The 14,775-nt window shown below is 40.5% G+C and overlaps 1 protein-coding gene across 3 annotated transcripts in view; it reads right to left on the reverse strand.

Moving 5' to 3' along the window:
* The window catches only part of lrp8 (low density lipoprotein receptor-related protein 8, apolipoprotein e receptor), a 182,391-nt gene that overhangs the window by 50,689 nt on the left and 116,927 nt on the right, over nt 1-14,775 (reverse strand). For all 3 annotated transcript variants that reach the window (XM_084354996.1, XM_084354997.1, XM_084354995.1), the window contains exons 5-6: nt 5,010-5,384; nt 1,057-1,179 (exon numbers count right to left, since the gene is read on the reverse strand). In XM_084354996.1, coding sequence (XP_084211122.1) covers nt 1,057-1,179; nt 5,010-5,384 — 498 coding nt within the window. The remainder of the gene's footprint in view (nt 1-1,056; nt 1,180-5,009; nt 5,385-14,775) is intronic.

A 14,775-nucleotide genomic window follows, 5' to 3' on the forward strand; every position in this document is an offset into this window, starting at 1 on the left:
CATATGAGGTTAGGTGTAAGGTTAGAGATGCTTGGTTGAGATTTTAATTGGTGAAGCTAATTGAGGATAATACACAGATACGCCCACAGGTGAGAAATTACATCAAGCATTTTTCAAAGATGATTATTGAGGGCAAGATTTGGCTTTTCCTTAAGGTTGGATTTAAAACAGTGATTCAGCACAGGATCGATTTACAAATAATGCGATGCTGATATGTAAGATTTGCAAGTATTTCTTGAGAATAATTTAAAACAATTACAAGCTCTTACAAATAATGGACAAAATGGCTGTTTTCATGATTGCAACCCTCGCAATTTTCAATGGAGTCATAACCAGATAATTGAGAACATTTACTAAGTGTCATTGGTATGTGCAGAATGTATCATATCAGCCACTGTTTGCACAGAAACAGCTATACAGTATGACACCTTCTCACAAAAAAATGCCTTAAGATGTTCATGCACACACGTCGTGCACTGTGCCTTTTGTGGGAACTGTGAAGAGTAAAAAATCAATTCAGGTTCACAGCTGCACTTCAAAACACTGACTTCAGGATAAAATTCGCTGCCAGGCAGTGTCTGAGGATGACCTTGAGATTTTCTCAGTGCCACACTATGTAAACTGGTGGTTTAGTGACATCACTTTAACTTGTTTGCAAGTGCTGTCCACAATCACATTTCACTGTGAAGCCCTTAGTGTCCAGACACGTACTGAGACTCTTTAAATAATTTGACATTGTGGCCTCTTACCCCCCCATTCCTCTTTGTCTTTGGTGCTTTTTGGTACAAAATTAACTTCCATGGTGCTGATTCAACTGGTGCAGCCAACTGCAGCCATCTGCGCTCCTTTGTAGTACATCCCCTGTGAACCTCGCTAGTAACGTTGTAATTGGATAGATTTTTTAGGGTGAATCAAATGCATGAAGCTGATGAATAGCACTGCCAGTAGAGGATGAAATATTATTAAAAACCCACATTTGAGTTCTTGCATTATGTAAAGGAAAATGGATATGATACTGGTGTGGAGGAAGTTGTTTGCACGTCATCTGACACTTACCGTTGACACAGCCCGCTTCATCGCTGTAGTCTGGACAGTCATGAACTTTATTACACTGTTTGGTGCCGTGGATGCAGGATCCATCACCACACTGGAACTCATCAGGTCGGCATGTGAGCAATGCTGGGGGACACAAACCAAAGACATATTGTACATTAGCCTGATCAGACCTGTGACATTATTATTACAGTAAAAATATAATCGATTAGTCTCATGATAAAAAGCCAGTGTCTCATAATTCACTACAAAACATTTCCAAAAATACACAAATTCACTGATGGAGAAGAAAACACATTAAGCCCTCTACAAAGGTGAAGACACCACACACCCACACACACAAACACGTATAGGCCTTCACAACATTTAGCCCATCATTTCTAAGCCTCAAGTGTATTTATCATGATGTGTATGTGTGTGTTCGGTTTGTGTTTTGCTTCTTTCATCAGGCCAACTTGGAGTGCATTCCAATCCAACAGTAATCAGTCATACACAACTCTTACCTGCACAGAAAAAGCCCCAGTGGAAATGAAAACCAGGCGGGTATTCATTCACTGTCTGAGGAAATCCCACATCTTGTGACCTATTGAGTATGTGTGTATGTGCAAGTGCGTACGAGCATTCGTTTGCGCTCGCTCAAACAGCAGAGGGCAGGTTTATTTAACTCATTCGTCTTTTTAACTGGCTGTTTAATTATTCATGTGTTGTGTTTTGGACTGGCTCTGCCATGGGAATGGAGGCAGACATGATCAATGGCTGTGGAGGCTACAAAAATGTGCGGCAAACAATCAGGGTATTGGGAAATATGAAACAAAACCATCGCACACTGTTTCACACCAAGTGAACACAAATCCACAAATTTCCCGCGAGTGAGGAGACTCATACAGTACAGACACATCAAATGCATATATGCAGCAGGGCGGTGCACGTTTTCATGACCACACGGGGAAGCTGACTCAAGCCTTCTAAAGCGCAAACTAAAAATAAAGATAAACTCATATTAATGCTAAAATCAGCAACGTGTGGAAGACATAATCCTGTGCCATCACAAAATGTGCTGATTCTTTCAGCCAAATGATTGGTATCCGAGCTCAGCTAATTATGATAAATCCCCAGGACGGATAGGAATAATAACGGATTGCCATCTGCAGAAAAGTTGGCAGGTGAGAAAGGAGAGAGCCGACTACAGATACAATTTGACCATTCCTCATTTACATTAACCTCCTGTCACCCTTCTCACAGCCGCTTGTCTCGGTATGTCTGTGAAATAACGCAAGATTATTGAGACAGATGTTTCAAATAAGATGGCAGATAATAACCAGGGGATGGGTCGGCAGGAACAGGAGGGGGAGGAGAGAACAAACTGGAGATACGCAATGATTCTCACATTTCCAATTTACATTGAAATGTTGCACCTCCCTCAGCTGAGCTCTGCCAGCTCATTTACATTACACAGACATCTAAAACTATTACATCTTGTTTAACACAAACCTCCAACCGCCCCCTTCTATATACAATGTGATGAGCATGCACACAGACCCGATGAAACACATATTCTACACACAGCTCCTGTCTCATCATATCTGAAAGAGCAAACACGGATATTGAGACGGATGATTCCACTGGCACAGGTAGTCCAGACAGACCGCTTCACTTGCTGTCACTCTGTCAGAAGTCATCCATGTTAAATTATGCTACTGGGTTTGTTTTTGTTTATGGAGACATGCAGTGTATATTTTATTTATGTCATTATTCCCAAATAGAAGCCTTAATCATAGACCTGGGTGGGAGTGAGGCCTCCTGATGAGTTTAATATACCTAAAACAACAATGTAACCACTTAAACCACTTAATTTTCATCTACCAATCTCACATATCTAACACAAAGTATGAATATAGAGCTAATGAGCAGGATAGCCCACTATCTAACTATTACTTATTTGAGCTAATGTTAAGGTAGTACAACAAAACTGGAAGACTAAGAATGGCATGAGTTATATAGTTCTGGAAAACATTTAGCTTTTATACATCAATAAAAGATGAAGCCTAGAGGGAATAAAGATTGAATGACCACATAGTGCTGAATGTACGATTCCTGCCTAAATATTATGACTAAGAGGCTCATTTGCATTTTGTTTTTAACCTTGTTGTCATATGATATTCACATCAAAACCTAGCCCGTCATGCAATACATAAACAGCCACAGCAATGACCTGTATTAATATAAAATATGTGCAATAGTCTGTACATTATAACAGCAGGTTGTGCTGCAATACGTCTGGTTATTCACTTTCAGACTGATTCTGTCAGACTGGAGTGATTTTTAAGTACTATAACAACCCTCTATGTTTGTCTGTGTGCTCGGGTGTGGTCTGTTAGTATACATCTATCTGCTGTCTTGTGAAAGCGTGTGTGTGTGTGCATGTGTATGCACGTGTCTGTAGCAGCCCAGTGTGCTTGTATCATGTCATGTGCAAAGCTGCTGTCATCTCTCAGAGTGGTGTGTGGGTGTGTGAAGAGGAGACCAGATGGGGGTCTTGCTTGATGATGGACCTTCACCTCCTACACATGCACACACACGCGGGCAAAAACACACACACATCAAGCACATACGGTGAAACACACTTCAGAGTTTCTCCTTCTGCTTCAACCGATCACATGGTTGCATGGCAACCTACTCAAGGATCATAATTATAAAGTTAGCATTGATCTTTCTTCAATCATATTTGGCAGCACAACAAGATTTGTCATGCAGTCTTTGTTAACAATACACGACATGTCAGCCTTTGAAGTATATTCCCTCAGTAGTGGTGAGCCATGCAACATGGTATCCATGGTGTTGTACCTTCATTAAAGGGTACAGCTGGTGGTAGCATTTTATAATTATCATGACATTCAGTAATAAAACAAAAAACATGATGAAATATGAATTTACCCCCCAAACAAGTTCGTTGTGTGTCAAACCACAGATTAATTACACAGAAGAACCATAACATTGCAAATTGGATGACACGTTCCTTCATTACAAAGAACACCGCAATTGTAATTTACTAGAAAAGCTGTGTCCCAGACTATATGGAGTGACATCAGAGCTACTCTTAAGAGAGCAAAAAATGCAGTCATGGAGTTGTTCCAGAAAAAACTACTCTGCCTATGTTTGTTTAATGGAATTGGGAAAATGCTTCATTCTTGAAAATTCATGTTGGTAGGATACATTTTGGTCTTTTCTTGGTTTCTTGATTATGATTAAAGGGTGGGTCCATTATTTATTGTATTTATTTTAGGTTTTTATATCATTCTGAAGCTTCCCAATAGTATTTCTTATGTATTCAAATCCAAAAATGTAACTTTTGGTCTAAGTAATGTATGTTTTTAGGGTCAAAATCCTATTTTCTCATGCACTTCTGACAACTTTTTCCCATGTGATGTGATGTAGGTTTCTGCCTGATGACGTTGCCTATAAACCCCCTAGTCCACCTTTTAATGTGCCTCTCCTCCATTACTGAGAGTTACAGGTCTGCGTCTGTTTGAACATGGCAGGGGGTGTAGCTGTACTACACTCAAACATACAGGGCTGGTCAGTGGCCACATGGCAGACAGGATGAAACGTACACATCGGCTAAATGAAAAAAAAATCTGGCATGGGGCAGCTTCTCACAGGATTTTTTTTGTGCTTTAAAACATAACTGCGGTGACACAATCAGAAAATAATTTTCTGATTTAACTGTCAGTGAACTTCTCCGTGAGGGGAGGGGAGGGCATCAGCACTGCAACCTATGTAAGTGCCTTTACTGACGGCTGAGTGGGAGTGTCCATTTTAAAAACCCGGACGAAAACAAGGATGGACCTGGACTTTAAAACAACAGCAGCATGTTCCTTTTTAAAGTCTGTAAAGTTACACACACATTTACACACTTACTTGTCTATATAAATGCATTATATTCACAGTTGACTTACGACAATTTGCTTCATCCGATTTATCCTTGCAGTCTGCGTCTCCATCGCACTTCCAGTTCATGTGGACACACTCCCCACTCCCACACTGGAACTCGCCCACCGGGCAGCGAGGTTTCTGGGGCTCCGTCCTCCGGCTGCAGCGCTCCATGGACTCGTCTGACTTGTCCTTGCAGTCCGGGTCGCCGTCGCAACTCCACAGGGCGGGGATGCACTCAGAGTCATTGCAGCGGAACTCGTGCTGGCCGCAGGTGGGAGCCGAGCACTTCTCCTCGTCGCTGGCGTCCCCGCAGTCGTCGTCGCCGTCACAGACGAAGATTGGCGCCACACACTTCCCGTTACGGCACTGGAAATCTTTGGAGGGGCAAGCCTTAGCATCTATGTGACAAAAGGGACAGGTGGGAAGAGGAAGTTAACATTTTGAGCGACAATGTTAACTTCTACCATAAAACTTATGATCATCATTATAGTAGAGAAATCAAAACCACTAAAGACTAAAGCTGTCGAACAAAGCATGCAGCAACTTGAACTCCTTCTGAAAGCAGATGGTGCACACAGCAGTAAATGGCAGAAAATGTGAGTTAGAGGTCAGATATAGTTAACTTATCACTGCATATATTCAAACTCCTTGGGGGAGTGTGAATATATGCAGAAATATGTCTTTCACTCCTTCTTTGGAGATGGAACGAGAAGACTGTGTTGGTGTTAAAATTTGAAGTTAATGAGCAAAGGGCAATTCCAAATCTTCCTCCTTTGCTCTTGGGCTTCTGGTGTCTGGTGAGAGTAAAAGAAAAGGTTTGATCCAAAGTCAAACTGGGGACTGTGCATTGTGATGAGGAGCAGTAACCGTTAAACTAAAAAAAGGATAAAGAGCCAGGAAGAAAAACAGATAAACTCGCCTCACGGGAAAAGCAAATATTATTCATTATTCAGTAAAAATAAACATGGTCTTAACTGTAACCACAAAGCTTTAGCCCTTGAATCAATAAAAGCAACCATTATTACACTGAAACACACGAGAGAAAAGTGACATCGAACCATATTAAGCACAAGGTCGAGAGCATATGTGCAGCAGCAGTCCAGTACGTGAAAACAGGTGTATAATGAGTAGAGTGGGGGCGCACAGCTGCAGGTGTCTGCCGCAGTGCAGAACCCCCCTCCACGAGTATTTGTGTGTTTATGTGTGTAGAGAAATACCTGAGGAGAGATGTGCATATTTATGTGTGTGATTGTTTATTTCATCACCTACAGCACCGCAAGATTTCTGACAGCTCATCACAAAAACTATGATGAATAATATTCAGACTTTTTATTAATCTGTGACAGTCTATCTATGTGCTTTTATGTTTTACTGCAAGACTGTGTGTTTCCTCTTAGCCATATTTAAGCAGTGACAATATCTAATTCCAGCCAGGTTGGAAGAATCAATTCGAATCATGTATTCTGATGAAAAAAAACATTCGTCCTTTGATGTAACACTCCTCTTTGGGCGACCGACATAGCAGCTTCACTCTCTCTCTCTCTTTTTAGCTGCCCACACAGTGCGCCAAAGGGACTCATTATGATAATAGGCTATTGGATTCCCTGCTAGCTATTACTGCTAGCATGCTAATCATCCCCACTCAGATCTAAGTAATTTAATTAACATGAGCACATAAACAACATCAGCAGCATCCCGACAGAAGCTTAGGTGGTTTGGGGGTCACATGAGGTGTGGGCAAAGTTATAAAGTGATTATTTTAATACTTTCTCTCTGCAAACAGCAGGATGATTTTCGCTTCTAAATAAAATAATAACCCTATTTGCTTTATTCCAGAGAGTGATTATATTTTGCTAGTCTGGCTAAAAACATTGTTTTTTGAACACTTTAAATAGTTTTTCATCAAAGCAGAAAGCTTGGTCAGCCAGGTGTGCTGGCTATAAACAGCGAGGCCGGGATGAGAAGCTTGTTAGGATGGTTCCCAGTGGGATACTGAGCTACAAAAAGATAGTTCGCTCTGAATAGCTCTGTTTCCACTAGAGGCAGGTGGATTGTACTTGATCAAATTTGTGACTCATGGATAAAAAGTACTTTAGCTTGAGTTTGAAATTCACAGGAACACAGGCTGTAGTGAACCCACTCTTCCACAACATCATACAGAAGTTACAAGTGTGGGATGGTGTCTTTTCTTCTACTGTCTTTTCTTTAGGCTTTTCACTTTCCCTGAATCCCCACACATTTCAAATATGTCTTTTGTTTCTGTCACACTGGTAAGACAATACAGAAATTTGATTGATATGAAAATATGAAACAACAATATACAGTATATATGTAGATCCCTAGACATTGATTGATTGGTTGATTGATTGATTGATTGATATGAAGCACCAATATACAGTACAGTATATACAGTAAATAGGTAAACACAAATCATATTGGGGTGAGAGACTGCTTTTTAAATAGTTGCAAAACATTTTGTATCTATGTTTCTTTAATGTTTTGGCATTTCAGAGTTTCTGATGGATGACCCAAATCCTTTACTGGGAGTAAACTACTATACATTCAAGATCCAAGAGGTTTTATTTGTCATTTATTTCTAAAACAAATGACACTTTCACACTACTGATTTTGTAAACAATCTACTGTCTGTGATCACTGATATTGTTGCTGATGAGTCTCATGATATGATGACTGCATTTCCAATAAACCCTGCTGCTTTCTGATTCAAAGATGATACCTCCCTTTCAAATCCATCAGTTCTGCTTTCTGTGCTTGAAATTTTTTTTGTCTGTTCCCTAAACCATAGAAACATATATAAAGCTTTTCACTTCTTTTTTCCACAGCGGAGCCTTTTAGTTAGAAAGTTTTAGTTCTGTTTGTGTTAATTAAAGTATAATCATCCTGTTTTTTGCAATACAGGAATTTCGCTTTGTCCTTTTAGGTCATCAGAAGATTTCCTTACAAATCAGGCAGCTTGCATATAAAAGTATCAGATGACATGATAATGGCGCAATTTGCCATATTGACTCCAAATTCCAGATTTGTGACTCTCTCAGACTTTAAACATACAGTATCTGTTATTTGCTGTTTTCCAGGCTGAAGTCAACACAGAGCATTTCAGCTGTGTGTTACTTCAATCCCTTGATCCCATCACCTGGCCACGTCAAAGCTGACACACGCCAAAAAGACTTTAGTCGATCAGTCAGTGAAGCCGGTCTCTTGGTTCACACAGGCCAAAGCCAATCTTTAGAAACTGAGATGGGGAAGATCGGAGAGGAGACAGGTGTTCAGAGGAGCACATGGAGTAGGTTGATCCACTGATAGATTTGGGAGGAGAAACGTCCTTTTACCACCATAAGGGACCCATCAGTCAGAACAGCAGGCAGGCAGATTTAGTATCAAATAATGGCAGAGAGGAAAGATGGCCAGATGTGACAGTTAAGAGATTAGATACGGTGGGTTTACAGCCAACCGACTTTGTAACTGTAATCCATATTTTACAATGGAATTCAAGATAAAACGGCAACAGTTAATGTGGACAGTTCTGTTGGGAAAACTTAGGTATTGGCATTCACATAGATTCAACTAGACATTCACCACCCATCCAAACACAGTTGCAGACAAAGTAAAGCCCCTAATGGCAACGGCACTCTTAAATGCAGTGCCCAATCAGGACAATCCACTCTGCCACATCACAAAAACTGCTCTGGAATGGACCCAGAAACGTGACAAAGAGCTCAAAGTGTCGATCTGGTCTCCAAACTCTCCAGATCTCGATCCAATCCAACATCCGTGGGACTTCCCGGAACCAGTCCGATCCAGGGAGGTAAATGAGTTAAATGATGTTGCGTTAAAGCAATAATGGGTTTGACTGAAGTCAGCTATAAGCATCTTTTGAATGAGAGGAGTAAGGGATTGTTGGTAATATTTAGCTTTAAGAGACTTGAGAAGAATCAGATAGTGTTACGGAGCCAGGCTTCTGACTGTTAATTAAAATACATCCAATTACAATTTTAAATAGGTAATCAGTAATCTGTAACTGATTACATCTTGACAGTAACCTTCTCCACCTGCAGGTGATTGTGTTTAACTCGGGGTCGAAGTTTTCTATCCATCCATCCCCAGACCCTACACTGGACAGCTAATAGATGGAGCAGGCAGATAGGGCACAACTCATTGACCTTGATCTGAAGGACAATTGAACTCCCTTCCAGCATGGACTGGGCTAAAGCAAGCAGCTGTGCATATACACACAAACACAAACACACGCACGCACGCACGCGCGCGCGCGCGCACACGCACACGCACACGCACACACACACACACACACACACACACACACACACACACACACAAGAAAACATTCGTAATATCTACTAAATGCACTTGAACAGAGGCACACACACATTTAGGTACAGGTGGAAATTAAAACCCAGTCTATTTGTGCTTGGACATGCACTCAAACACGTCGTGTACAGTAGAGACACTAAAGCCACACACACACACCCCTCACTCCAACCTTTCTCTATGAGTCACTGGGTTTAATGTTTCTGGAGCGTGGAATCCAATCACACTCTAGTCTAACATGTCAGCCACTGAGCCGTGGTGTGGGTGCGTGTCCACGTGTGCACAAGCATACACACGCTTTGTGCCCACATTCATGCGCTTGTCGCAAACCTTAGTTCGCCAGGTGTGCTCGCAGAAAAACAAGCTACAGATCACAGATCAGCTCTAACAACCACAAACGGGACTGAAACAGTTACTTCACAGTGCTGTATCAAACGCTGCATCTAACCAGAAACAGAAGCACGCTCGCTGTCCAATCATCTAAACATAGACACTAATACCTGAAGGCATTTTAGTCCAGAGTAGGCTTTAATGGGCCACAGACAAGTGATACATTCATCTACTCTATGAAATATCAATATGGATGCCTTAGCTTTCACACAACTGCATCAATAAAAAAATGAATCCGTGTTGAGTCAGGCATGCCTTGTACTGTCAGATACACAAGGGTAATTGCAAACAAATCACCATCTGTATTCATGAGGATTGAACAGAGAAAAAAAAAAATTCTAAAAGAGGACGAAAAAATTCTGTTCAATTATTCCCTGTTCATTAAAATACCATCCCGAACCACAGCCAACACTTCAGTGAGTGTTTTTCATCTGCTGCGCAGTGTGAGTGCCCAGTGCTTCAAAACATTATTTTCACATGTAGCTGAGCAGGGCAGCAAACTGAGGAGTTTCCAATAGTTGAGACTGGTGTTGTTGCATGACCTGTCACGTCTGTTCTCCACTGAAAACCTAACCAGATACAGCAGGAACCCCCTCACCAAAACAAAGGCAAAATGTCATGTAAAAATTATGCTATCTATTTATAATCTGCTATTTTATCTGCAGAAGCTAAATGCCATTTTCAACTAAAATGCTCCTGCAGCAGAGGAGCGATGGTGACGCATTTGTGCAAATAACTGACTTTTTGTCAGTTTGGTCACTGGATGATAATCCTCTCCATGCACATTGAAAACTGACGAATTGAAGCTAATGGTGCGATGCAACATCTTCTCCAAAACGGCAACCAAGCTCTCTGTCAGGATTTCTCTAATGATGGCTGACCCACTTCACCACCTCCACACATACTGGAGGTTAACAGGAAGTACAGCTTTTCAGGTAAAATCAGTGTGCAATCACTTGATAACCAAGAAAATTACAGGGTGCCAATTTTTAAAGTGTATAAAAGTAACTTCACAATTTTACATCATGTTCTTGCACTTCACAGCTGCATGGCACTCAGACACATCCTTGTGTGTTCAAACTGTTTTTTTAGGCCAGTAAGTTAATGTAGCATTCGCTATGTATCAGGCACCATTAACCTTGATATCATTAAAACAGCAAACCGTCAGAGGAAGAAGAGTGCCAGAGGCGTTGGCATCCCTGCATCTATAAAAAGATGGTTGTGTGTTGCACAGGTCTAGAAATGTTAGAATGCCACTTAGTTGGGGATTAAACACTAAGAGGCTGCATGGGAGAGAGAGGAGGAGGAGGACAAGAGGCAGGAGAGGCAGTTTTAGATCACAGTTTTGATGCAACTCATTCTGCAGTAGTGAGTCTGCCCCAAGTGTGTGTCTGCATGTGTGTGTGTGTGTGTTAGGGCTTTACTGAATAATTTGAAGCTCATTCACAACATTTGAATTCTAAATCCACATTCGAACGCTGTGCAGCTTTTTTATTCACTTTGCATGTCAATTTATTCTGTTTAAACCTGGTATTTCTGTATGGTTGCTGTCCCTTCACCCAAACATAATGTGATGGCAACAAAAGCTAAATGAGGTGAGGACATGAAAATGGACATTTGTTTGATTTATGGCCCCTATGAATATCAGGCATGTCAAAGGACAAAGGGCTTAAACAGAAAATTGCTTCGTCTCATGTGTCTTTTTTGAGTGTTTGTTTGTTCAGGATTCATGTTGTTTTGTTGATGTTGTTTCTTTGGTCTTTGGCTCTTATCCACATATCTCCATTCCATGAAATAAGTAATATTTAAAGCTATTTAAGAGAATGTGGAGATGTTTATTGAATATATTATTGGAATGTATGAATTATTTGGTATGAGATGTCAGTGTTGGCTGTGTAGGTTTGTTTTCAACTTGTGTAATCCAAACACTTCAAATGACATTTGTAGGGTGATGCTGTCATAAAATATGGCGAAAAACACTCATTACAAACCTCAATAAAAGCTTAAAATGTAAAATAAAAAGATATTCTGTACAGCCGTACTGTGGGAGCGAAGAGAAACAGACATCTTGACAAGCAGTCCCTCTCAGGGCTCTCAGAAAGTGTTTATTAGTGCTTTGGCTACATTAGACTTTTGAAGCATCGGTGCAGGAGAAAAGCAGCAAACACACACACACACTGACGATCACCAGAAAGGCAGGCCCTAAGCCCTCAGCTCTTCGACTTGCTGTAACATAAAAGTGATCCTCTTCTCCTAATGGAATAGTCATAGAGTGAGGGGAGATGAAATTCAGATTAGATTTATCACTGACTGACGAACAGAGGGCGGCTTCACAGGAAATTCACTTTCCGACAGTTTGGCCAAATGGGGATTGCCAGGCACAGAGCCGACATACATGTTTGGAGCATTGGTGGCGAAGCGGCGTCTAACATGTCAGTCATCTCTTAGTGTTGACAGAAAAAAAGGGAAAAGAATATGATACAAGATACAAGATAGTGGCAGTCCTAGACAGCATGCAGTTCATAAAGTTTGTACTTAATTACACACTGCACATTCACTAAAAGCACACGTGTATTAGCAGCAAACTTAAATAACGGTATGCTGTATTTTTCCTCAGTGAACTTAACTTAATGGAACAAACCCAAGTCCTTCAAACTGGCATTCAAACTTATGCCTCAAATGTTGCTTTCAACACAACTCGGTTTTCAATAACTTTCACTTGAGTCAGCAATGCAGAAAATACTGAGATGATGAAGATGAGAAGTAAATATATCTGAGAGAGATGAATGCTGAGCCAAAATGTGTTTTTGGATTCGCAATAATTTGAAGCTTCTATCATATTTGTAGGTGCAAATATTTCAACTGAATACAGCTGTTTCTTGTATCATACACTTTACATTTTAAAAGTTGACATCACTTTAAAAAAGTCAGGAAACAGATTACCTCAGAATTACCAAGTAAAGTAGACTATTACATTTAAGTTGTAGGAGCTAAAAAGTTTAACAACTTCAAATCATTAGTCTACTTGGTCATTTTGAGGTTTCCACTCCACTAAAATGATCTGACAGCTTCAGTTACTAATGTCTTTACAAATTAAGATTTTTGCACACATTACATATAAAAAAGTACGGTTGACATTATTAGTCTGTTAATTGATTAATCCTTGATAAAAAAATAATCATGAGTTGCAGTCCTATTCAAAATAGCTCAAAATGACCTTGCCTAAACCAACAGTAAGATCAAGCTTTTACATGAATAATAATATTAATGATCTAATGATATAATATGTAACAGTATAACAGTTACAGGGTATATTTTTTTGATTATACTAACATACTTTTACTCAGGTAACATTTTCAATGCAGGGCTTTTACTCGTAGCAGAATTTTTACAGTGTTGTATTATTTTTAGATAAGTACGGTAAAGGGTCTGGATACTTTCTGCTCCAGTGTCCAAATCAGGCTTAATCAAGTTTACACCATGTGGCACCCAGAATGCAACTGCAATACTTTAGAGGTGCAGTGTGTAATATATCGAGTATTTAGCAGCATCTAGCAGTGAGGTCCTAAATTGCAACACTCCCTCGCTCACCCCTCCTTTTCCGAAGACGCTGGTGAAGCTCCAGAAGCTACGGTGGCCCTCACAGACAAGAAAATAGTTTTCTAAATAAAATCTAGATAAATCTTGCTAACGCTCTGTTACCACAAGCTCTCTGATAGGCACAAACTGAGGCTACAGTGTGCTAATATTAAACGTTAAATGTGGTGGCTTTCCTTTTTCAGTGAAACTAATGTGCTGTTAAGAAACGTTTTTACATTATGTAGGTTTTGTACCATTAGCAGCATGGGGGAATATTCATTACGGTAGGTTATAATCTTTAATGTTACTCTTACCTGTCCAGCAGAAAGCAGGACACACCAATTTGCAGTTTTTACTGTCCAATGTTTATTATTGTTTTATACCATTGCTTGTCAAACTCCTCCACTTCTCATTCGTCTTCCAACTCGGCCATTTCCGGCAGCAAAGTGAAATGTGAAAGGCCCTCACTAGTGCCTGGTTTGTCCGTTCTGGGCTACTGTAGAAACATGGCAATGCAACATAGCAACCTCCTAGGACGGAAACCCGCTCCTATTTAGATAGAAACGGCTCATTCCAAGGTAATGAAAACACGACTACTCAACTAGTATTTTCGGGTGATTATACACTAATTAAAACATACTTACGATTATTATATTCCATTTCTGCCAAGTCTATTCTGCTCGATGCCACTACATACCTTTAAACAATAAACTGCTAAAACTGGATAAGATCACAAAAATAGCTGCACAGAATTTCAACTACTGTACAGGATTCCAGGGACTTGCTATTCACCTATGCTGGTAGGATTATCTTTACTCAGAGTAAAAACATGTCATACTGAGCGTGAAAAGCCACTGAAAATAAGACCTCATTGCAGTGTGGCAGAAGAGCCTGGGGAACCCGAGTGAAATGGCAGCTCAGATGAAGAGAAAAATGGCAGAAAATTCACTGGGAGACTGAAACTCTCTGTGTAACCTGATTGGTATACACCAGGGAAAGACTCTCTCTCAACCACCTTCATGAGTAGGGACTATGGGGAGTGCACGCATGCACACAGACACAGACACCGACACACACAGACACACACAGACACACACAGACACACACACACACACACACAGACACACAGACACACATATACAGGGACAGTATACTGAATAGAACAGGATATTTCAATAGTCTCAATCACTGTGCCATCTACCAGCAGCTTAGACTTGAATATTAACTGCCTCACCAGTAATCACAGTACATTGAATGTATGTGTATGTGTGAACAGGTGATGTGATGAATGTCCTTGTGTCTCTACATACTTATAGGTGGGTATACTGACATAAGTGTATTGCCGAAGCCCTTGTTCAAAAAATAATTTTATATTTCAATGAATTTTAACCATTTAGCCAAAATGCGACATCGCTCCATTGTTGTGGTGCCACACAGTCTTCAATCTTATCAGTACTCGCTCTCCCTTCCGTG

This window comes from Pagrus pagrus, assembly GCF_965226575.1.
Source record: "Pagrus pagrus genome assembly, chromosome: 6".
Classification (NCBI taxonomy): domain Eukaryota; kingdom Metazoa; phylum Chordata; class Actinopteri; order Spariformes; family Sparidae; genus Pagrus; species Pagrus pagrus.